Raw genomic sequence first — 23575 nt, 5'->3', positions numbered from 1 at the left:
AGAGATCCAAATATGCTAAGTATGTTGCCAGTTTCTGCTTTAAAATCAGTGTCTTATTGTCAAGGTGATTACATTCTAGAAACAAACAATAATCAGGTTATGGCTAGCACTGAGACATCTAAAACAGCGGAGAATTAATTGATATCAACAGAAAGTTACCTAGGAAAAAACAAAATATAAGAATCAGACGACAAAAGGCCTTTCGAAACATTTTCTTTCACTTGGAAGAAGGGTATCATTTAAGTTGTTGGTGATGAAGCATGATCTGCCAAGTCACTTAAGAGGTTGACAACATCATCTGAGGTTTTAAGAAGGTAGCGTGCGTTTGATCTTTTTCGTGAAACAGCACAAGAGAAGTAGTTATCACCTCTTAGATCAAGCACTGAAGAACCCTCATGTGGTGATATTCTGTCACAATATGTTGCTCTCCAAGGATCACCACTTGCATGATCAATTTGTCTCCTTTCTATATTTGATAATGAACGTTGTTTCTTGTAGCGGATTGCCTTAGATCCAGTTTTGCTGGCTGTAAACTTTGGCAAATTTGATGGCCTGTAAGACTTGGATTTGGATAACATAGGTATTGAAGATGATTCAGAAGGGAGGTCTGGCTCAAAAAATTTATAGACATCTTCATCCTGAAACAATTTATTTCCACCACTAAATTTGTAAACCATTATTTGCCTTAATCATATAAAAGGATGTACAAAAGCTTGTAGATTGTTTGATTCAACTTAAATTTATGGAAATAAGCAATTGTTTTTCTATAATGAGTTGAACTAAACATGAACTTGGCATGTCATTTTGTTTTGATTTAGATCAATCTAAAATCATTATTCCCTAAGAATTTCATTCTAATCTTTACAATCAAGGTTTACAATAACTACTGAGTTCTTAGGATTGCTACCAAACCATCATAAGCAAAAATGTTATTACTTTTAGTGATAAACAGCTTAAGAGCACTAACAAGACAAAGCCAAAACTAAGAATAGAAAATCAAATAAAGAGCACCTTTGGTAGAAAGTGTCCAATGCATAGGACATAATCAATTGGTGCCTTCATGCCTTTGTTGTGAACTATCTCTCCCAGGATACGATCAATAGCTGCTCCCTATATCAAAATACCAAGTAGGAATACAAAAAAAAAAGTCAGGTCCTATAGCATGCAGAAGAAATAAAGCTTCTGAACAGAAAAGGTTTGGTGAGAGACTCTACTAGCCAACTGAAATTGCTTGTACCTTTGACACGCCAACAGCCCGGACCTCAACTGATCGACCACCTTGGACAACATCAAGAGATGCATTTGATATTGGCCCTGTCCATAGATGCTGAAGCAGATCTCTTGCTTGAATCCTTCCAAACTCAACATCTAATATTAGTAGTTAAAATAAATTATCAATTAACCATAAAAGGATCTCACTTTAATTGGAATTGGGGGGGGGGGGGGGGAGTAGAAAGATGATGCATATCAATGCAAATATCTTATTAGAATATTGAAAAGGAAAAGGGAAGATGGTCAGAGAATGTTGTCACACACCTGCATACTTGTAATTCCATATAACTGAAGTCTCACGAAGCTCAAAATGAGACCGTGGAGTTCTTTCAGTAAAATACTCAAAAACATGCTGAAAATTTGTAGAAATAAGAAAAGGTTCAGGTTTGAATGAAAACAAAGGAACTTGGTACAAGAAGCACTTTGTGTTCATCTAGCCAATCTACCTTCACACTATCAACCCAATCCATGTTTAAATTTTCAGGCATAGTTGTCATCCACTCACTTGAAGTACATCGCAAAAACATCCCATTTTCTGCTGCCAACCACATATTAAATTCACTGAAGTTCTGCACAAAGTAGTTGTTAGTCCAAAAGCAAATGTTAATGAAAATTCAAAAATAGATGAACTGTTCTTGAGAATACTTTGTCCAGGACAGCTCTATCACTCCCACTCAGAACAACTATTGTTGTCTTTGGATCATCAGACAACTTCTTTAAAGATTCCTTCAGATTTGGGTGCAATTTAAGTTCCAGTTCTCTGATTTGACCACCTCTTCCAAGGGCATCCACTGGTTCAGTCAATGTGGCATTGAAACCCTGCAGTGAAGTAGTGGCAAAATGATATTATGTTAGTGAGAAAGAACTACATATGTTGGTGAGAAGGTGATTTTTATCACTTATTAAAAAAAAAGAAAGCGGAAACACATAAGTCCTCTTGTGTTTGCAAAGTCAAGTTGGTTTGTATTTACAAATGTAAGCATAACAATTATTGCGCAAAGTAGGGGGAACATTCCTTTATTTAGTGTTTGGTGATCTAATGGCTTACCAGTATGATTAACCGGTTATTGGATTTTGAGTAACAGTCAACTGCCACTTTGTTAGGAAGTACTGGAGGAACTTGTCTTGTCATTAGCTGAGCTTCAACAATGGAATCATTCAGTTCACTGTGTAAAAATAAAACCTGTGTAATTAGAAAAAATAATCATGGAATGCATAAGAAGTGGTACTGAACTTCACAGAAAAGGTCTGGTCAAAATTTAAAGGATTAGGAGCATCCAATATTTCAAAAACAGAATTTCATTTTTTTTTCATTGGTAGTATTTGATTAACTACATAATAAGTTATTAATCTCAAACTGAAATGTTTAAAACAAGAAAAGGAAAAAAAACTGCTAAAACTTTTCTTCTATCTACTTTTACATTAAACATATCTGACTAAGCATATCATAAAACAGAATTTCTCAATTTTCATTGCCATGCTATAGCAGCCAATAGTTTCGTCAAAACAATGTAATGGAAAATAGGTTATTAGCAGTCTCAAGGCATGAAGTTTTTACCTGTAACTGTTCCACCTCATGCATTCTATTGCAGGTAGGATGGTGGTTTTACAAGAAAAATAAAGTAAGGAATAAAATTGCTTCAAGAAAAACACCATGCAAGAAATTTTAAGAGATTAAAACCTCACAAAAGTTGCAGCCCATTCTTGTGATGTGTGAGTCGTCACATGCTTGAAATTAAACTGATGCCGTTTTTCTCTTTCATCAGCCGGCATATCCAAAGCATAACCAATAGAAGCAGCAACCTCTGTGATGTTCCATGGATTTACCAAGATAGCACCAGCGCCAAGAGACTGTGCTGCGCCTGCAAACTGATACCAAATACAAAGAATTCAAATTATGGTCATCTTAGTAAAACACAAGGTACTGCTTTCTCAAATACAAAGAGCAATTACCCAAGAGATGGAGTTAAAAAAGAAAGACATAAAGAAAAATGAATTACCTCACTTAAAATGAGAACCCCCTTCTTGGAAGCTTGACATGCAACAAATTCATAGCTGACAAGATTCATTCCATCCCTTAAAGATGTCACAAGTGCTACATCTAGATAAGATGCAGGTCAGACTGATACATACATGGATGCTGAATATTTAATTCAATAAAACTACTTAAAATGCATTTTATAATATAATATTAAGAAGATATGCTGGACCTGTTGCCATTTTCTGATACCTAGAATAGGTAAGGTCAATCCTTAAATACATAAAGGAGAAGAAAGGCAGCAAGGAAAAGAGATTTGTATGACAGGAAGTATAGTTCAAATGCAACTACAAAGATACATAATTGTGAGTTTTGTTCTATACATTTTTTTCCATTTACATTATATGGTGCATGTATTTCACAATTCATGTTTTTTGAATTCTAGTACTTGGTTCAAAGAATTTGAAACAACAATAAGTTGACATACTTCAATTATTCTTTTCTTGATGATTTCAAAAAAGTTAACAAGCAGTGAAAGAAATATGAGATCATCAATGGCCAAAAAACATAATTAAATATCAATCAGTTCAAATTGTTCTTGCAGGAGATTAAGTATGTTATGAACAGAGGAGTTAAAAAATGTGAAGCATATTAAAGAACATAGGAAGAGTTTGTAAAGATACTGAAATGAACTTTCAAATAACTCAAATGAATGTCCTACAGATTGGGTCTTTCACCAATCACTAGCGAAATATCACACTTCTTGGATGTAAAAAATGTTAGTACTTGGAATAAACAAGGACAACATGAACTAAATATTATGTTGTGGCAGAAAATGAGTACCGGTAACAGCATATAGTGCACATAATTCATGGAAGTCAAGTGACCGGTCCTGTAACCATAGAAAGAGATGGTTCAGAAATCTTCACATGATCAGCTTAATAACAATAACAAATGTTTGTGTATGATCTGAAATAAACGCATCACTCCATTTCATTTGTCACTTCTTCTGAGGAAAGATTTGCAATGATAATTACTACATCCTAATATTTTAGGCCATTCAAGGGAAGGACGCGTAATGAACAAGTCAAAATGCATGAATAGTGTGTGCAAAGAGCAGCCACAACAGTTATTTGAATATTTGCAAAGAATACTTGATTAATTTTCATTCCTTTTGCACATCTGTCTTAAGTCACTTGGTCAAATAAGAGTGATGAAGAAGTGAATTCCATGAGTATGTTTGCGATAAAGATTAACAGTAAACTAGCGAGAGAATTTAGCTCAAAACACCAGTTGAGAATAACAAATTTAAAATAAGTAACTCAGGTCAAATACTTGCATTTGCAGCTTGTTGATGGCAGCATCATAATCAACTGGATCATGTATAGGACATAATACATGTTTTTCTCTTACTGTATCAGAGGTGAATAGTTCAAATCTTATTAATGGGAATCGGTTCATATATAATAGAGATATGAGAAATTTTATTCTTTCAATCAGATTTCAAATAATAGATAATCGCTTATAAACTCATGATACTTGCATCATCACATACCAATCAAGACATCTATACCTACAACCATAAGTAATGTTTAAAACACCAACCAGATGGTGTATTGGGACGGCAGTTAGTGTTCCAAATCTTCCGTTGATGCGTCCAACAACTTCATGCACCTGGCTCGTAAGCTTTTGATCTGTCAAAGCATTAAGTTAAAAATATCATAACCAACATAGATAAAGAGTAAACTACAAGAGAGAAAAGAAAGGAAAATAAAGATACACTGAAAATCATAAATATAAAAAACAAGAGACTGTACAAGCTATTGTTTTATTTGCAGGACAAGTTGTGTCTCAAACATGAAACAAAATGCATATAAATAAACTAAGATGAATAACAAGAGTCTCAATGAATGGATAAAATTGCTTCAAGATATAATTAACAAGCCTAAAGAAGTAATATACATTCAGGAACATCTGTCCTGGTAGGAACAGCAATTTGCAGCAATACAACTTTATCGCGCCAGTGTGAATTCTCCTCAAGGAACTTTTCAAATGCCAAGATTTTCTGGGGAATGCCTTTTATCATATCAAGACGATCAACACCTAACATTACCTGTCCATTTGATAGAAACTTCAAGTGATTCAAATGTTTCAAATTTATCAGAGAGAAGAAGATGTAGAACACCAACATATGGCTCTTACCTTGCGGCCTGCAAATCTTTCTTTCAGTTCTTTCATGTGATCCTGAACTTCAGGGAGTTCAAGGGCTTGAATAAATCGATCAGAGTCAATCCCAATAGGAAACTGAAGTTTCACACTCCCAAAAATAAAACATTGTCATCATGAGAAGGAAAATAGGGAGTTCATATTCATTGGTAAAGCCATTCAATACTGTTAAACATTCAACACGAGATAAAATTCCAGTTTTTCAGTTCTAAGTAGAGAACTAGTAACAGAAAGGTAATGTGAAAATATACCGCAGCCACACGGGTAAGCTCCCCTTGATCTTCTACTCCTTCAGGTGTACCTTCAAGTCCAAGAATACGAGTACAAGCACTAACAAAATGCCTTGCATAATCGTAAGTATGGAATCTGGATGCAGACCAGTGCTTAAAATCATCACATCAGATAAAATGACTCTAGTAATGAAAAATCATAGCAACATACTTACCACATGATATTTTTGACTAAACAGTGCAATCAATAAGCAAGATTTATAAATCTTGAGGTGGAAGATAAATTTAGTAGAGACTTATGGACTTGTTAAAGTGTATACACCTTACTTTGTTGAACATAATTTGCTTGTTTTGAGTGCATGCTATTGATACCTTTTTATCAAAGAAATTTATCAAGTAAATCTATGACTATAAACAACATCAAGTTGGAGATGCATGAATAACTTACCCCACCAAGTCAGCAGCAAGTACAGATCTCAACAGATCTGATCTTGATGGAAGAGTTCTATGTATTTCTGAGGAAGGGAAGGGTGTATGGAGGAACCAGCCAACTTTCATTTTGTCATTGTATTCTTTTAAACATTTTGGAAGGAACATTAAGTGGTAATCATGGCACCAAACAACATCTCCTTCCTCGTAATGCTTATTTACAACATCAGCAAACATTTGGTTTGCTCTCTTATATGCATCAAATTGAGATTGGAAACCGCGGGTGGTTGCAAGTCGATCTTCTTGTGGAAGTCCAAGGTAATGAAATAGAGGCCATAAGATGTTGTTGCAGTAACCATTATAGTATTGATTAACTATCTCCTCATCTAGAAATACTGGGATGCACCTCTGCGGTTAACAATGCATTATTAGGGAACAGAATATTGATGGTTTGTGTGTGTCTTTAATATTGCACAGGGAAACAAGCTTGATTATCACTACATTGATCACATGATATATTTTCATGCTTGTGAATCATAAATTTAACGACACATAGTTGAACCATAAAGCAGAGAAGATTCAATACCATTTCAGCTAAAGCTTTAGTCAATGCTTTCTGACCAACATCATCAGGCACATTTACACCAGCCCACCCAATCCATCTTGTGTCAAACTCCTTTATACCTTCAACAGAAACAAGCAGCTTGATACAACCTTCACTTTGAAAATAGCAAAATCCAATCTATTTCTATAAGTAATCAGTTATTATTAGAATGATGTGAAGATAACAATCATTGTTGTGACCCCTACGAATCATAAACAAAGGTTACTGATTCGCAAGCTGAGTTACAAGCTTACAATACATACAGGAATCAGAAACAAATCAATAAACAACACCAAAATAAAAAACAATTAATGCAAGGTGACAAACTTTTTCTTGCCTAGAAGTGCACTGACTAGCCCTCCTACACTGATCTGAAGGTGATATGAGTCCACACCCTCCCTAACAGCAGACACAGGCAACCTGTTAGCTACTACCAACAAACGTTGTTTGTTTGGCCTTTCATCTTGCCTTTGACTTCTATCAGTAAAACCTCTTGCATCTGCAATCGTTTCCGTGACCTCCTCCTCATTATGAATTCCTGAAACTTCATTCTCACTTAAGCATTGTTCTCCCTCTTTGTTGCCATCTCTTGCTTCCTCGGTTGGTGGAATATATCTGAAGGTTTTCCTTAGCTCTCTATCCCTCAGAAGCCTTTCCAATCTAGACCTTGGTGTTAAAGGGATGCAGTTATAGTTGTTCCCTGGCATACGATTGGCCTGTAAATTTCCATGTTAAGTCTTTATCACTTATTTGATGATTTCTACAAAGATAATATACTCACTCAAAATGTTAAATTATCTTTCCTACATCCAAGTATTCAACAATTGATAATGCTCAATCACTTTCTCAAACAAACGCGGAAATAGTTGCACATCCCAATCAATTTTTTACACATTTTCCCCAAGTTCAGTCACATTCCATTGCTAACTAAATGCGAAATTGCACTCAAGAGAACCAACAAGTATGCTTTGATCCACGTATTGTATTGTCATTAGTCAATGTTGAATGTCTCTATATGTAAAATCAAACTTTCTATTTGACATTGAAAGAAATCTTACTGATGCTATGCTTCAAGGCAAACGTGTGAACTAATCATCATGCATAAATATAATTGATACGTTTCTTATCACATTAGAGAATTACCAGGACAAGGGTGACAAAAATTGGTTTTGATACCTGAATTTGAATCGAGATAAAAGCATAGAAATATGTTTAAAATGAATTTGAAAGGGGAAAAATTAATATAATTGTATATATAACATTTACAATAATGGATAAAATGACAAGAGGCGATGATCAATATAATTATACATGAGACATTGCTTTGTTAAAAAATCTGAAAGACAAAAGAGGCCCATTACAGGGAGGATGTAACCTGATAATTGGAAGAAGATCTCTTAAGATGATTTATTTCACTGCACAATTCACACTAATGTCCTCGACACCACATTGTTTCATATAGCGTGTTTCGTAGAAGTGATAAAAGGGTGGTGAGTGGAGACCATGATGGAACAAGAAAGATTATCCATTCGATAATGAGATAAAGGGTATAAATGATTATAGGGATTCAGAAGGAAAATAGAGAGAACATGTATTGTACATTAACTCCCTAAGCCTTGTTCATAGCCATGCAGATTACAGGTCACAACAAACCAAACTTAAACGTGTCAAATACCTTAGCCAACTTATAGGAAATCAATGAAAACATCAATAACATTAAATGTTATAATTCCTAATAATATTTTATAATTTATTAATTTCTTATTATATGTTTTCAAAAATAAATTAAAAAAATTAATTTTTTTATATCTATGAAGTCTAATTAAATTCTTAAAAGATTATGTTTTGGTAAATTGATCTACTCATTTGAGTGAAACAAAAACCAAAATAAGCATGAAAATGGGGATATGGACCCCACCAAGATTTGATTTGTTTGGGGGTTTTATATCCTCTTTTCTTGGCCTAACTTTAGGGAATTAATGAATCGTAAGATCTGCATCGACTACAAATATGCATTCATTTTCTTTCTTCAAAATAGGCCGCTGCGGTCAACTCAAGAGTTTGAAACAGTTCCAAATGCTATTCAAATTCCTTCCAATTCTGCCATACTATGTAAAGATAAAAATGATAAATGAAGGATGGACTCTTATTTTATTTTATATTTAATATATATTAAGTTAATAAAGAAAATAATATTATGTCATATTGCTTAATATTTGAGATAAGAAAAAAATAATAGAATAAAGTATAAATTTATTTAAATAATAAATTAAAATTTAACATCTTGAATTTTAAATAAAAATATATTTTCAAAAATTATCAAAATTGAAAATATTTTTGTGTACACATAATATTAAAAATTTGATATTAAATTAAAATAATTTTCTTAAACTTGTACAATTATTTTTTTGTGATAAATCATCATTAAATAGAAAATTAAAATTATATTTTATAAAAAAAGTATTTTTTATAAAAATATATTTTATTAAAAATAAAGTTCATATATATTTTTTTCTAAAAAACATTAAAATTATATTTTTAAATATTTTATTTTTTTATAAAATATAAGAAAAGTATAAAGTACAAGTAAGAGGAAAAAGGGAAAAAATTATTATATTCTTATAATTCTTAACCTGTCGCATTTGTTAGGATGAAAATTTTAATAATTTGTATAAGATATGATAACAATAAGATAAGTCACCATATCATATGTTTAATAAATATTGAAAATAAAATATAATAGTATAAGTTATTGAATTTCATCCTCGTATCTTAACCATTAAATGACCCTTTAAAGCTTTCTTTCTCCTGTATGATATCCATCTTTAAAATTATTGGAACATTTGAAAGGATTTATAAAAATAATTTATAATTTTTTTGTTTTAATAAACTTGTTGACAAAAATTCTTATTTAATAAATTTAAGAATTTAGTTTTAGTGCGCTATGAGTATATAAAAAAAATTATACTGTCAATTAATTTAAATGTATTAGAGATATAACTTTTATATTAGTTATTGCATAAGTCAATTATTCTTACTTATATAACAATTTAGGATTAGACAACAATGTGCCTAAATTAAATTTTAAATTCAATTATCAGATTTTGTGACATAAATTTTCATAGAATAAAAAATTTATTAAATAAAAATTTAATTAAATTATTTATCTAAACACACTGATCTCAACTTCTTTTGTAAACTAAAATATCTAAAAGAAAAAGGATAAAGAATTTATTAAATTGAAATATTGTAAACAATAACCCACATATTAACACTTCTAATTTTTTTCTTTTGGTATATCCACTTTATTTTTTTGGAGTCCTTGTGATGATGGAACAGAAGAAGATAGTCTCCTTCAAATTTGGCCTCCGGTTAGGAACCCTATTGTCATTGTCAATTAAGCTTTTAACTTGATATCAACATTCACAAGAAAAACTCTAGCCTCTTGTGGTGGCTTTTGCCAAAAGGATGATGAACATGAACATTCATAGTATAGAGAAAGAAATATTGTTCATGCCAAGACTTATTAAGCTCTATTACTACATTAAAAACAAATTAACTTTAACTTAGTTTAAGAAATTTGCTCTAAAAAATATTTAAATTTTATAAATATTTTAGTTATATTCTTAAACTAACTTGTCTATTAAATCACTTAAAAGGCAAGTGTGCCCGTTACAAAAGCAATAAAGAGTTCGATTCACAAGTATTAAGGAGCCAAACAACAGTGATATTTTATTTATTTATAAATCTTAATATTTTAAATTTAAATTTATATTATTGTCAAGTAAAAATATATTAAATCTAATAAATTTTTTCTTATTTTAATTTCATGTAAAAAGTTAAAAGAATTTGAAAGTAAATATAGTTTATATTTTATTTATTTATAAATCTTAATATTTTAAATGAATTTAATTTGAGTGAAATTTTTAGGGTCAGTTAATTAACTAAATCTATATTAAGAGTGACTAATTCTTATTACATATATATTATTCAGAGCAATAAAATAAAATTAATCAATGAAAAATAGTTAAAGCATATTAAATTAAAGACATCTCGAAGAAAATAATAACCAGAAAACCAAATAAAGAAGATTTCAACATATGTTTCAAAATGTTTACTAAAGAAAGAAACATAACTTTTAAAGAGTTGATGTAATAAAATAAGAAAAAAAAAACTTCTATGGCCAGGATTTGACAATATATATATAAAGGTAAGAATCAGAGAACTCGAACTATCAATTGTCCATCAATCAAATTATAACATGTTAAAAAGTGGCACATGTTGAAATAGGTATCAATTCAATCAAAGTATTTTGTACTCACTTCAATTTAATATATATGATAAGGGAATGTATAATCCAGCACATGCTCCAATAATTTAATCCTTCATCATCAAAATTATATATCCAATACTTGTGTCACAATTATTCAGAAGGAAAAATTGATTTCAAACTATATCTAAGACGTTGGAAATTTATGTTATTCACTAGCAAAGCTTAAAGAAGATGAATATACAAAAGGGATATATGAGGGGAATTAAGAAGTTGTTTAGTTTTAAAAATATTTTATTTTTAATCATAAAGTTGTCACTTTTTCTTAAAGATTTAGGCAAAAAATAATGAATACAAAATTTTTAAAATTTATTTTTACAAATTTTTGCACAAAATAAAAATGGTAATAAAAATAAAAAAAATACTTTTTAAAACTAAACAACCTTACTTCTAAAAAAAATAAAATAAGTAGCGTGTGTTTAGAAATAACTTATACTAGTTATATTATTTTTAAACTATTTAATATTTTTTAATAAAAATATTTGATACATTATTTATGTAAATCAAACTTAAGTAATATATATTTTTAAAATATATAAAATTAAGAATATTTAATTATATTCTCATAATTATTAAATTTTGACAATATTTAATATGCATAATTAAGATAATATATAAAAAACAAGAACTCTTTTGATTTGGATTTGATAATTTAGATGATTAAATTTGAATAAAAGATAATTTAATAAATTTTTTATAGATATTTCTAGAAAAAATGACGCTTTAGGAGTTTTAGAAGAAAAAACTATTTAAATATTTTTGCTAAATTTTAAAAATAAAGAGGCTTAATTAGATAAAATTAAAAAAGCACTTGAAAAACCAAAATAAACACAATCTAAATTAGGGATATAAAAAATACAATTAAATTAAAAGAAATATTTATTGTATAAAAATAACGAGTCATTTAATGGTTTTTTTTTTTTTTGTAATTTAAGATACTTAAAAAACATATTCATATTATTGATCATGTATATTAAATAACATTTTATAACATATGTTCATGAACATATAGTAAAAAAAAATCTTAATTATTTAGTGATATATTCATATAATTGATACTGTATATTAAATAATAAATATCATTTTGAAAACGTATATTACAGCAAAAAGATGTTGACAAATTATAATAGAGATTCGTCCGAGGACAAATCAAAATAATGGATAGGGTTATTCTTAGTCTTAGTAGGCTCTATGTATGTAACTGTTGGAGACTTGGACTTTGAATGCATAACAGCCTAGCATTGTTCATTGTTGAAGTGAAGGTTGCAGCACACTTCCCCTCGACAATGGGTCATAACTCATTATTATCAGCATGTGGTGGTGGGTCATGGGTGCTCATAGGCCAAAAATATGATAGCTTCTACTATAGAGTATTAGGTAGGAACTTTTTCACATAAAACATTTTGTATATAATATTTCAATTCTTCAGCACCAACCATGCTCGTCCACAAGTATTAGAAACAAAATCAACACTGCAGTTGTTTATAAAATGTTTTTTAAACCAAACCCCTCTCATCAACACAGATATTTAATCACTTGTTCTAAATGATTTTTAGCTCTTTTTTAAATATATTTGGAATGTATTTTTAAGATTTCTAAGGTAGATAAAAGATAAAAATGATGATACATAATATTATATTCGATATCAATTTTACTAGCTCAAATAATAGAACTGTGAAAAAAAGATGACAACAGTACCAAAAAAAATATTTATAGGGAACAAATATTGATTACAAAAATGATGTGTTGGAGTTGCATCCAGAAAGCTAATCCCAAGGCAAACGTCAACAGCAACTTGCACAAAGCAGCGTAACAAAACATGAAGACAGAGGAGTGTGACTTTTTGCCTTAAATGCATAATAATTACTACTAAAAACGAAGCACGTTACTCGGTGTGACTTGGCCAAAGTCATTAAATTCTTTAACCCATCAACATTAATGATACTAATTGCATGGCTTCCAATGACCAAATTTGAGTCCATAGAACACTTGTCCTAAAGTTGGGTTCGTTGGGGGTGAAAAGTGTCTATTGCTTCAAACATCCACTCAGCAGTTTGTATTCTCTTTGCTCATCACGCGTTTTCAATTATTTTCTGCTTATCAGGTTGACTTTGGAGCAGATAGTAAATGCAGCAAACCATTCATGCAGTTCTTTACTTACATGAATTTTTCAGCTTAATCTATAATTTTAATTTCAAATTTTAATGAATAGAATTGTATTGTTTTGTGTCTATAATTATTCAGATTACCATTTCATGCAACTAAAAAGGAAAGGTGAGTAGAAAAGGACGAGCGTATTCTGAGCATGTGGTGGTGCATCATATAATGGGATCCTGTTCCATTCCTCGCTGCTGCTAGTTGAATCCGGTGGGTAACTCCGAACACAATTGGAACCACACTATCCATTGTTAAATGGGTTCATGTTCGGTGTTTGGTGAATCTTCATGCATGTATGTTTCAGTTGGCACTTGGAATTTTAGGTAATAATAGGCAAAGTTAACCTCTTCTATACACAAAATTTATTGACATTGACTTTCATGCAAACATCGCCTTCTCCTTTGTTATGGAGCAAGATCTCTTACACTTCAAAATCAACTGCATGACTGTGCAGTTACAATCATAACCAGTTACGACCTAAAAATAAAATCATAACCATTTAGTATTTTTAACTGAGTTTTTTCCTTTATAGTTTAATGCATGGCTGCATGCTCTATTTTATTTTTTAGAAAAAAAAGAGTGTTTAGCTTCTTTATATTTTTATCCTGTTTCTTATAAATAGATATATTGAATTTTTATTTCGTCCTAATTAATTTTAAAATTGATTTTTTTGTAATTAGGCACTCTAAATTTTAATTGATTTTTAAATTTTATTGCTTTTGCAAATAGTTTCTTAATAGATTAAGTTAGTGTTAATTTTCTTAAAAATTAATCATTTATTTATCTTAAATTTCAGTCTTTCAATTTTTCGTTATGATTCATTTTACTTAACATTAAAACAAATTAAAATTTTAAATTCAAGAAAAACTAAAAGTATAATAATAATAATAATAATAATAATAATAATAATAATAATAATAATAATAATAATAATAATAATAATAATAATAATAATAATAATAATAAAGATCATGCAATGGCTTTAAGAGAAAAAGTAATATTAATTTTTTTTAATATTTATTTATAATTTAAAAAAAAATATTTTATTATTTTTTTAAAGAAATAATATTATAAGAGTTAAAGTTATTATTTGATTGTTATAATAGAGATATATTCTCTTTATTTTAAAATAAATGTTGCTTTAGAGTGTTAACTAAAGATTTAATAATTCCTAAAGTTAAAAAAAATTAAGCTAAGTATTGAAATATAATATCAAAATACCAAATAATTCTACACGAACGCAAGTTTAAATTTTACTTTTAATAAAGATTAGTTACGTATTTTAAAAAATACATGTTTAAATCTTATTAGGTAGTTTTTAAGCACATTGTAAATTAAAAAAAATTTATATTTTGTCATGTTTAGAAAAAATTACTATCGTTAATTTTATATTAATAGATAATATAATTATTGAAATAAAATATTTATTAATTCAATTATTAAATTAAACTAATAAATATAAAAATATAAAATATTTGTTTAATTTTGTTAAACAAATATAATAATATAATAAAAAAAATATTAAACAATATAATATGGGTACAGTATATATCAATAAAACTTAAGAACTTATACATGAAATGAAACTAGAGGATGTTCTTTCCTCTCTAAGTATCTTTTAATTACTCATTGTTTACACATTTGTAACTCTATTGGGAAATGCATGACCAATTAATATGAGATGAGTAGGATCATGTGGAGTGCAGTGCAGTGAAGGAGACATCTTAATTGCACACATCTATTCTGTCAAAGTCAATTCCCTACACACATGCTGCTTTCGTGTTCCTTAGTACTATTAAACTAGTATGTCTATTCCTGCATTTACAAAACTAATTATCTTTTATTTATTATTTTGATTATAATAAAATTAAATATATAACTATCTTTTTGATTATATATATGAATATTAATATCATATTATTTATGATTATATAAAATGTCAATACATTTTACATAGTATCATATGATATTTACATTTTTACAGTCTACTATATATATAAATTAAAATATTTATATCAAAATATGTTAAACAAAATTTAGTAAATAATTTGTTATCTTTTAAAAATTAAAATTTAAACAAAGCTTTATCCCATCGTATACAAAATAAGATTTCTATTTAATTTCTTATCTTTTATATATTTATTAATAAAATTGTTAAATAATTAGTCAAGCATGAAATTAAATAAATAAATAATATTTAAATATCATTTTCATCAAAAATTGAAAGAATATAACATCAAATGATAACATATACTTTATGAATAACTTAAAAGTAAAATTGCTTATATTATATTATTATATAATTTTTTTCTCTATTTATGATAAATATATATTGTAGAGCATATTTTTGTGGTTTTTTTTAAAAGAAATTAATCTCAATTTATTAAAATATTTGAAACACCTTTAAATGAAATATTGAAGCAGAAGATTCTAATATAAAAAATAGAAACAGAAGATTCTGTTAAAAAAAACTTCAGTAAATAAAAATGTATGAAGATTAATTAACCAAGAAAAACTCATTTAAAATTTAATAACAAACAACATACTAATTCTAACCGATTTATTTGTGATAACATTTAAATATATATTTTGTCTTTATATATATATTTATTAAATTATTTTGAATATAGTTTGATCATTAATATAAGATTAAATGGTCAAACCGATACTTTTAAGATACTCATGAGCATGCTTCTTATCGAGAAGTGTATAAGTTATTAAAATTAACTTGAACATTAAATATACACATTAATATTGAACTTGTCGTTGTAATGCCCAAATTTCCATCCCTGCAAAATGCAAGTCGACATTAAAGTGAGATCAGGTAGGGTGGTAGTGGAATTGGCAATGGGACCATTTCATTCAATCTCACATTATATCCGCGTCAATTTAATGCACCTAACAAACCTTCCCAACCGTAAAAGCTACTGCAAAGCATGGCTTGTTCTGTATATCTTACTACTATATATTCTTGTACTCATCCCACACCTTCCTCATTCACTCACTCTCACATGCCCTTGTCCTCATTTTCTCACTACCCATCTTTCTTGCTTCAATGGCATCAGTGGATTTCACAACCAAGTGTTCTTTCAACATGTTGGCACTCATGTTTGTGACTCTTGGCTTGTGGGGTGGTGTTAGAGCTGCACCACAAGTGCCTTGTTACTTCATTTTTGGTGATTCTTTGGTTGATAATGGCAACAACAACCAGCTCCAATCTTTGGCTAGAGCTGATTACCTTCCTTATGGGATTGACTTCCCTGGTGGACCTTCTGGAAGGTTTTCCAATGGGAAGACCACCGTTGATGCAATTGGTGAGCATGCACTTTCTTTATTAATTAGCTTATAAATATTAATTGCATTGCACCTTAGCACAAATTCACGTCAATTATGCTAGCTGTTAATAACCCCACAGAACATTTGTATGGGATCTTATACTAACTTCACATTATGCATGCATATGTAATTATTATTATTGTCAAAATCATAGTGATAACTAGAATCAATGACAATTGACTATAAAATGCTCCCAAAATATATTTCCGAGCCTTTATCCAAGGGTTTATACGGTTTTATTGATAAATTAGTTTTTGTATCTTTTGCTCTACCAATTTTTTCAACCGCTTAGGTAAGTATAACTAAAAGCAGCTAAATTCTGTATGCAACTATGCATGCATCCATTTTCTACGGTGTAATGCATCAAAGATGACCATTAATATGTTGTATGAATGACAAGCTGTATCACGCTAAATTCAAACAATAATCGTCTTCCACCAACTGTTTTAGCTAGAAGGAAAGGCTATGGTGTAATTAAGAAGCATCAGTTTTCTTACGGGTGAAAATAAAAAAGGAGTAACATGCAGATGTCAGTGAAGAAAACAGAACTAGAACACTGTTGTTGGCACTACTCTCTCAGTTACTCTTTATAAGGTGTGTGACTGGGCCTTAAATTCCATGCACATGGGTCTGTTTGGGGGCATTAAGTACGGAAAATTATGATATTCTGATCTAGTTCTTTGACAAAGAGGTACAAGTACAAAAAAAGGAAGTGCACCATGGGGAAAATTTTACTGCATGCCAGATCCTTATATTTACAAGTATTGATTTGGTAAAAACAAACACGAAATGTTCTGATACATAGCTTGTAAGCACGTAGAGAACTTCTACACTTGTTTAACTTCGTGTTGAAATTTAACAGCTGAACTTTTGGGGTTCAATGATTACATACCTGCCTATGCTGATGCTAGTGGCGATGACATACTCAAAGGAGTCAATTATGCATCTGCTGCAGCTGGCATTAGAGAGGAAACTGGCCAGCAACTGGTACTCATACATAGTTTCATTAATTTTGATTCATTGAACATCACTTTTTTTAATATTAATTTGTTAACCATTTGGTATTGATGTTCTGAAATTGTTCATATGTATTGTAGGGAGGGCGCATTAGTTTTAGTGGGCAGGTGCAAAATTACCAAAGCACAGTATCCCAGGTGGTAAATTTACTGGGAAATGAGGATTCAGCTGCAAACTACTTGAGCAAGTGTATTTATTCAATTGGGTTGGGTAGCAACGATTACCTGAACAATTATTTCATGCCTCAATTCTATTCCAGCAGCAGACAGTACACAACAGAACAGTATGCTGATGTTCTCATTGAAGCATATACTGAACAACTGAAAGTTAGTCCCTAGCTCTCGTTCTCTTTTAGCACCTCCTTTTCCTCATGATCAATTATTCTATTACAAGTAACCATTTATTTTTTTGTCATTAATTCAGACACTGTATAATTATGGAGCAAGGAAAATGGTATTGTTTGGATTAGGCCAAATAGGTTGCAGCCCAAACGAGTTGGCCCAAAACAGCCCAGATGGTAGAACATGTGTGGAAAGAATCAATGCTGCAAACCAAATATTCAACAACAGATTGAAATCTCTAACTGATCAGCTTAACACCCAGTTGCCTGATTCAAGAGTTATCTACATAAACGCTTATGGTATCTTTCAAGATGTTATAAGCAACCCTGAAGCCTATGGTAATTATATTCTAACAAAATCATTTTTTAGTTTTGATTTTTAGTCACTTTTTTGAGAATCAAATAACTCATTTCTTTTGACATAAATATTCAGGTTTCAGAGTGACAAATGCTGGGTGCTGTGGAGTGGGAAGGAACAATGGCCAAATTACATGTTTGCCAATGCAAACACCATGCGAAAACCGGAGAGAGTACTTGTTTTGGGATGCTTTTCATCCAACTGAGGCTGGCAATGTTATTGTCGGTCAGAGAGCTTACAGAGCTCAATCTCCATCTGATGCTTACCCCATTGATATCCAACGCTTAGCTCAAATCTAATATGTAAACATGGTCTAGTTGGTAGTGATCATAACTAAGGTGTGCCACTACCACAATTAAAAATGTTCTTGAAATGTGTTGTTTCTTTTAAGGCGTAAGAGCTTTGAATTTTCTCTCTTTTTGTTACATATTCTTATATGCTAAATGTTCATGAGTTCACAAGTACAGGTGTAATTTGTGGTGAAGTTTTGGAAGATTGCATATTGATAATGGCGAATAATATATGTTGTTTTGCCTGATTGATGCTCCTTGTTAAAGTTTCTGCCAACATTATTTAGGGATACAACATTTGTCACGGACTGTTTGCATTAAAAATTCCGAAAGTATTATATACATTAAGGTGGCTGGATACTATCTATGATTATATCTGTATGAATTGCAGTAACTAAAATGAAATAGTTATTGCAGAAAAAAGTCTCATAACTTAATAATAATAATAATAAAATATAACTCTTAAAAATTTTCTCATTCCAAAGTAGCTACTCAAGATGTTTTGAAGTCTGATTCCTTCAAAGCGCTCTGGCCGATGCTTGATTGATGCCGAATTCCTTTGAAAACACGAACGAGTAGCTTGCAAGTATATAAGACGAGTATTGTAAAAAAAAAAAATAACATAGTTTTCGGAGGGCAAAAATATGGTATTTCAAGTTAGAATTGGAGTTGGATTTTTGAGGGAAAGATAAAATTTTTATTTTTAAATTTTTAAAATTTTTTAAAATAAAAATTATAAAATGATAGATTTATATAAATTTAATGTGTTAATTTTTATTAATTTTTAATAAACAATTAGAATATATATTTTTTCTCTAAAATTCAAGTTCTACGCATAAGAGGTAACCCTGTGTTGACTGATAATGGTGAGTATGTGCAGCTTTGAGCTCCACGGCCTTCACAATCCACATTGGGCTGCTCTCAACCATATTTTTATTCAAATATTTCACAAACTACCAAGTTGAAGTATCTAAATTAATCTAACAACTCATGTAATTAAATTCAAGTCTGGGGTTTAGGAAAAAAAAAATCAATTCTGGGGGTATCTATTTAAATTCAAACATTACCTTTGAGTTGTTTATGATTTTTTGCAAAAATTAAAATTCTAAGGGACGTTATTCTATGCTTAATTACAGGGTCTCCCGTTTTACTTTCTTATATATTTAGCTAAAGTTTTTAGTTTTTTCATCCTCAAATTCTTTATTTAAAAGATGCAGATGTTTTTTCAAATAAATAATTTTTAGTAGTAATGTGTAGTAGAATTTAAATAATATTTATGTCATTATTTAATTACAAAAATTATGGCAAAGATGTTAAGAATTTAATCTATTATGTGTCTGGGATTGGGACATTTTAGCACAAGCAAGTTGACTCTGCATGTTGTACTTTTGTCCTTTCACTTTTAGTTTCTGAAAACTTGAGATTGTTGAATAGTTCCATTCTCATAGCAAGTTGAACTTCTAGTTAAACTGCCTTTTGTTATGTTGGCTCTAGTCATTTATACAATAGCATGTACATAAAATCCTTTTACTAAAATTAATACATTGCCTCCAAGCCGGCCTAATATAAATACAGGTTTAAATTTAATTATAAGATAGTTTTTTAAAATAATTAATATATATTTTTATTTAAAAGATGAACCTATTTTATAAACAAAAAAATTATAATAATTTATATTATCAATCTAACCATTAATTCTTGTAAATTAGTGGAGCAACAAAGTCTTTTAATTAATATTTAAAGTATGTAAAATTTTCTAACTTTAATTTTCTTTATATAAATTTTTAAATTAAGTGGAATTAACTATTGATAAAAAAATTATTAGAAATATTATTTTATTAAATTCAACATCAAAATATCATTTAATATTGACTTTATATATTGAAGCCTTAAAAAAGGAGGCCTAAAGCATGTGCCTTAGTGACCTCTCCCTTAAGATGGCTTTCCAATGTATCACAAAAATATTGCAACAAATTTCTCCATAAAATTAGGTCATACCTTCCTCTTCTGGTTCTTCTATCTTTCTATATATATTCAGTTACACTTTGTGTGCTTGGACTCCAAATATTTTGGATCCGATTAAACTTTAATTAGCTTCTTCATATTTTTTCTTTGACATGGATTGTGAAACTAAAATATGGTTGATGGTGTTGTTTTTCTTCAGTGCAATATACAAGCAACAATGTGCTCTTGGAGAGCCTCAAGTACCTTGTCTTTTCATTTTTGGAGACTCTTTATCTGATAGTGGAAACAACAACAAACTATCTACTGATGCAAAAGTTAATTACTTGCCTTATGGGATTGATTTTCCAGATGGCCCCACTGGAAGATTCACTAATGGCCGCACTTCAGTTGATATAATCAGTAATAGTTTCTCCCATATCTCTCTTACATGGGCTTAGCATTCAAATGTTATATTTGATGATCCTAGATTTTAATTGTTGAGATATTGTAACTGTTCATAGTTTTAGTTTCTTGCAAAAAATGGAAAGAACATTTTTAAATGAATGAAGTAATCAACACTTAAGACTAAAATAAAAAATTATTTTTAAAAATTTATTATAAAATTTTTGAAAATGGGTTATGAAACATTATTTGTTTTTGCTTTATCTTTTATATGTCATTTTTCAGCTAATTTTTTTTTTTATTGAACTTAAAAATGTGTTATTGTAGCTCAACTTCTGGGATTAGACGATTTTATCCCACCTTTTGCAAATAGCAGTTCTTCAGATATAGTCAGAGGAGTAAATTATGCATCGGGTGCAGCAGGAATTCGCAACGAGACTGGAACACATTTGGTATATGTCAAATTTTTTTTTTTACTGTAATTAATTATTTATTCATCATCTTCACCTTGAATTTGGTATTTAGCCAACTTACTTGCTTTGTGAGATCAATGTATCATTTGTTTCATGCATGTTGAATTTAGGGGCAGATTTATTTAACATGAGGTTGTTCAACGGAGAAGAGAATAATTTAGAGAGAATGTAGAGAGCAAAAATGGTTTTCTATTTAGTATTTTCATTATGCAAAAGACATATATATATGTGGGTCTTCACTTATGTTATTTTCGAGACTGAGTCAATGAGAGGAACTTCCTAAGTATTGATTCTTATGAACACGCTGTGCACAAAACAATAATATGTGACACATCAATTGCACATAATTTGATCATTGCATGCTTTGTCCCTTTTTAAAATCACATCACAGATAATTTGTTTACTTAATTTACGGTCGCAGGGCGAGGATGTTAGCATGGAACTACAATTACAAAATCACAAAGTCATAATTTCTCAAATCGCTAAGAAACTTGGAAGTTCTGAGCAAGCACAACCCCACCTAAACAAGTGTTTATATTATGTGAACATAGGCAGCAATGATTACTTAAACAATTATTTCTTGCCAGAGCATTACCCATCAAGCCGAATGTATTCTCCTGACCAGTATGCTGGGGCTCTTGTCCAACAATATTCAATGCATTTAAAGGTATTTATACTTTTAGAAAGTTACTCAACAATTATATGATTTATAATTCGATTTTTTCAATAAGTGTGTAAGAGTACATGTTAAGAAATAAAGAAAATAAATTTTTTTTTTATTAAAAGTTATAATATTTAAATATATTATTATTTTTAATAAAAATTTATTATGTATGTATTATTATTGTGTCTTTTAGTGCACATTAAAAACTGTTTATATTATAATCATGCATCACCTATCTACTATTTACCATTTTTTATATGTGTAGGATTTATATCTACTTGGAGCGAGAAAGTTTGCTTTGATTGGGTTGAGCCTTCTAGGCTGCGTTCCACATGAAATTGTTGTTCACGGGAAAAATGGGTCAATATGTGTTGATGAGGAGAGTAAAGCAGCACTCATTTTTAACGACAAGCTTAAAACCCTAGTTGATCGATTCAATAATGAATTATCTGATGCCAAATTTATCTTCATTAACAGTGCTGTGATCACAGACACTAACCTGTTACCAGGTAAACAAATTTTTCTTCTTATAAAGCGAATGTTTGACATGCCTTGTCAGTCACTGTATGGTTTTGTATAATTTAAAAAGTAAAATCTTGCAGCATAAGTAATTATTTCTCTAAATTAAGCTAAATCAAACGTGCTTTAATTAATTTAATATGGCTTTCTCCAACTTGACATTTCCTTGCACAATATCTTGTAATATGTATTTTTGTTTCCTACAATCTGTACTTCTTAATATGTTATACCATGTTAATGCAAGTATGACTTTAAAATATGAAAATTAACTAGAGATATTGTTTATTAAACATTTAGTTTGGTGGCACTATATGGATTTCAGATGCTTTTATATGCTGCAAAGTGGGGTCAAATGGGCAGTGTACCCCAAATCAGGAGCCATGCAAGAACAGAAACCTACACCCTTTTTTCGATGAATTTCATCCTACTGAGATAGTCAATCAAGTTACTGCAAGAAGTGCTTATAATGCTCCCATTCCAGACTACGCGCATCCAATGGATATAAGTCATCTTGTTAAGTTATAAAGAAGATGGAAACTCGTCTCTTTCACCCATATTTATTTACTGATGTATTCAAACAGAAGTTTCAAATTTTTGCCAGAACTTCTAATGATATCAGAGCCGAATGTGATTGCAATCAATTATTAAAAATTGTGGTATTACATCTCTTTTTGTACATATTTGTGATCTTTTGTTCCAGATAAATTTCTTTATTATAGTTAGCATGGTTGTTAATTTGTTTCAAATTTATGGTCTCTTGAGTTGAGAATAATGATGATTGAATTTGCATCTACATAAATCAGAGTTGACAAGGGCCATTAACCCTCAAGTCAGTGAGAAAGATCCAATATCATTCATAATTATTATCTCACATATTAGCTTCTGTAACATAAATTATAAGTAATTTATTTAAAACTATATAAAGCACAAAATCTCACATTAACTAGCACAATTTTCTAGCTTAAAATCCTATATGATGACTAACAGTAACAAGTGAAAGGTTTTT

At 29.9% G+C, this 23575-nt stretch overlaps 3 protein-coding genes across 3 annotated transcripts; 2 read left to right on the top strand and 1 right to left on the bottom strand.

The window, feature by feature from the left end:
* Nucleotides 1–239: 239 nt before the first annotated feature.
* LOC113860004 (alpha,alpha-trehalose-phosphate synthase [UDP-forming] 1-like) lies at nucleotides 240–7446 on the bottom strand. The gene is made up of 17 exons (XM_027492640.1): nucleotides 7077–7446; nucleotides 6722–6819; nucleotides 6155–6543; nucleotides 5728–5842; nucleotides 5453–5554; nucleotides 5213–5363; nucleotides 4856–4944; nucleotides 4094–4142; nucleotides 3273–3373; nucleotides 2954–3141; nucleotides 2321–2438; nucleotides 1918–2091; nucleotides 1719–1841; nucleotides 1537–1624; nucleotides 1238–1368; nucleotides 1012–1110; nucleotides 240–638 (listed from the first exon to the last, which is right to left on the bottom strand). The coding sequence occupies exons 1-17, from the start codon at nucleotides 7444–7446 to the stop codon at nucleotides 240–242; spliced, it is 2784 nt and encodes a 927-aa protein (XP_027348441.1).
* Nucleotides 7447–16250: 8804 nt separating this feature from the next.
* Nucleotides 16251–18673, top strand: LOC113858718 (GDSL esterase/lipase At1g29670-like). The gene is made up of 5 exons (XM_027491454.1): nucleotides 16251–16540; nucleotides 17425–17549; nucleotides 17660–17905; nucleotides 18003–18258; nucleotides 18353–18673. The coding sequence occupies exons 1-5, from the start codon at nucleotides 16282–16284 to the stop codon at nucleotides 18574–18576; spliced, it is 1110 nt and encodes a 369-aa protein (XP_027347255.1). The 5' UTR covers nucleotides 16251–16281; the 3' UTR covers nucleotides 18577–18673.
* A 2011-nt stretch (nucleotides 18674–20684) lies between these two features.
* LOC113859286 (GDSL esterase/lipase At1g29670-like) lies at nucleotides 20685–23094 on the top strand. The gene is made up of 5 exons (XM_027492095.1): nucleotides 20685–20931; nucleotides 21241–21365; nucleotides 21808–22053; nucleotides 22316–22559; nucleotides 22892–23094. The coding sequence occupies exons 1-5, from the start codon at nucleotides 20685–20687 to the stop codon at nucleotides 23092–23094; spliced, it is 1065 nt and encodes a 354-aa protein (XP_027347896.1).
* Nucleotides 23095–23575: the final 481 nt, after the last annotated feature.

Source organism: Abrus precatorius, unplaced genomic scaffold, assembly GCF_003935025.1.
Source record: "Abrus precatorius isolate BTA unplaced genomic scaffold, Abrus_2018 Scaffold2, whole genome shotgun sequence".
Lineage (NCBI taxonomy): Eukaryota > Viridiplantae > Streptophyta > Magnoliopsida > Fabales > Fabaceae > Abrus > Abrus precatorius.
The sequence above is the reverse complement of the archived record's forward strand: the minus strand, read 5'-3'. Positions and strand labels throughout refer to the sequence as shown.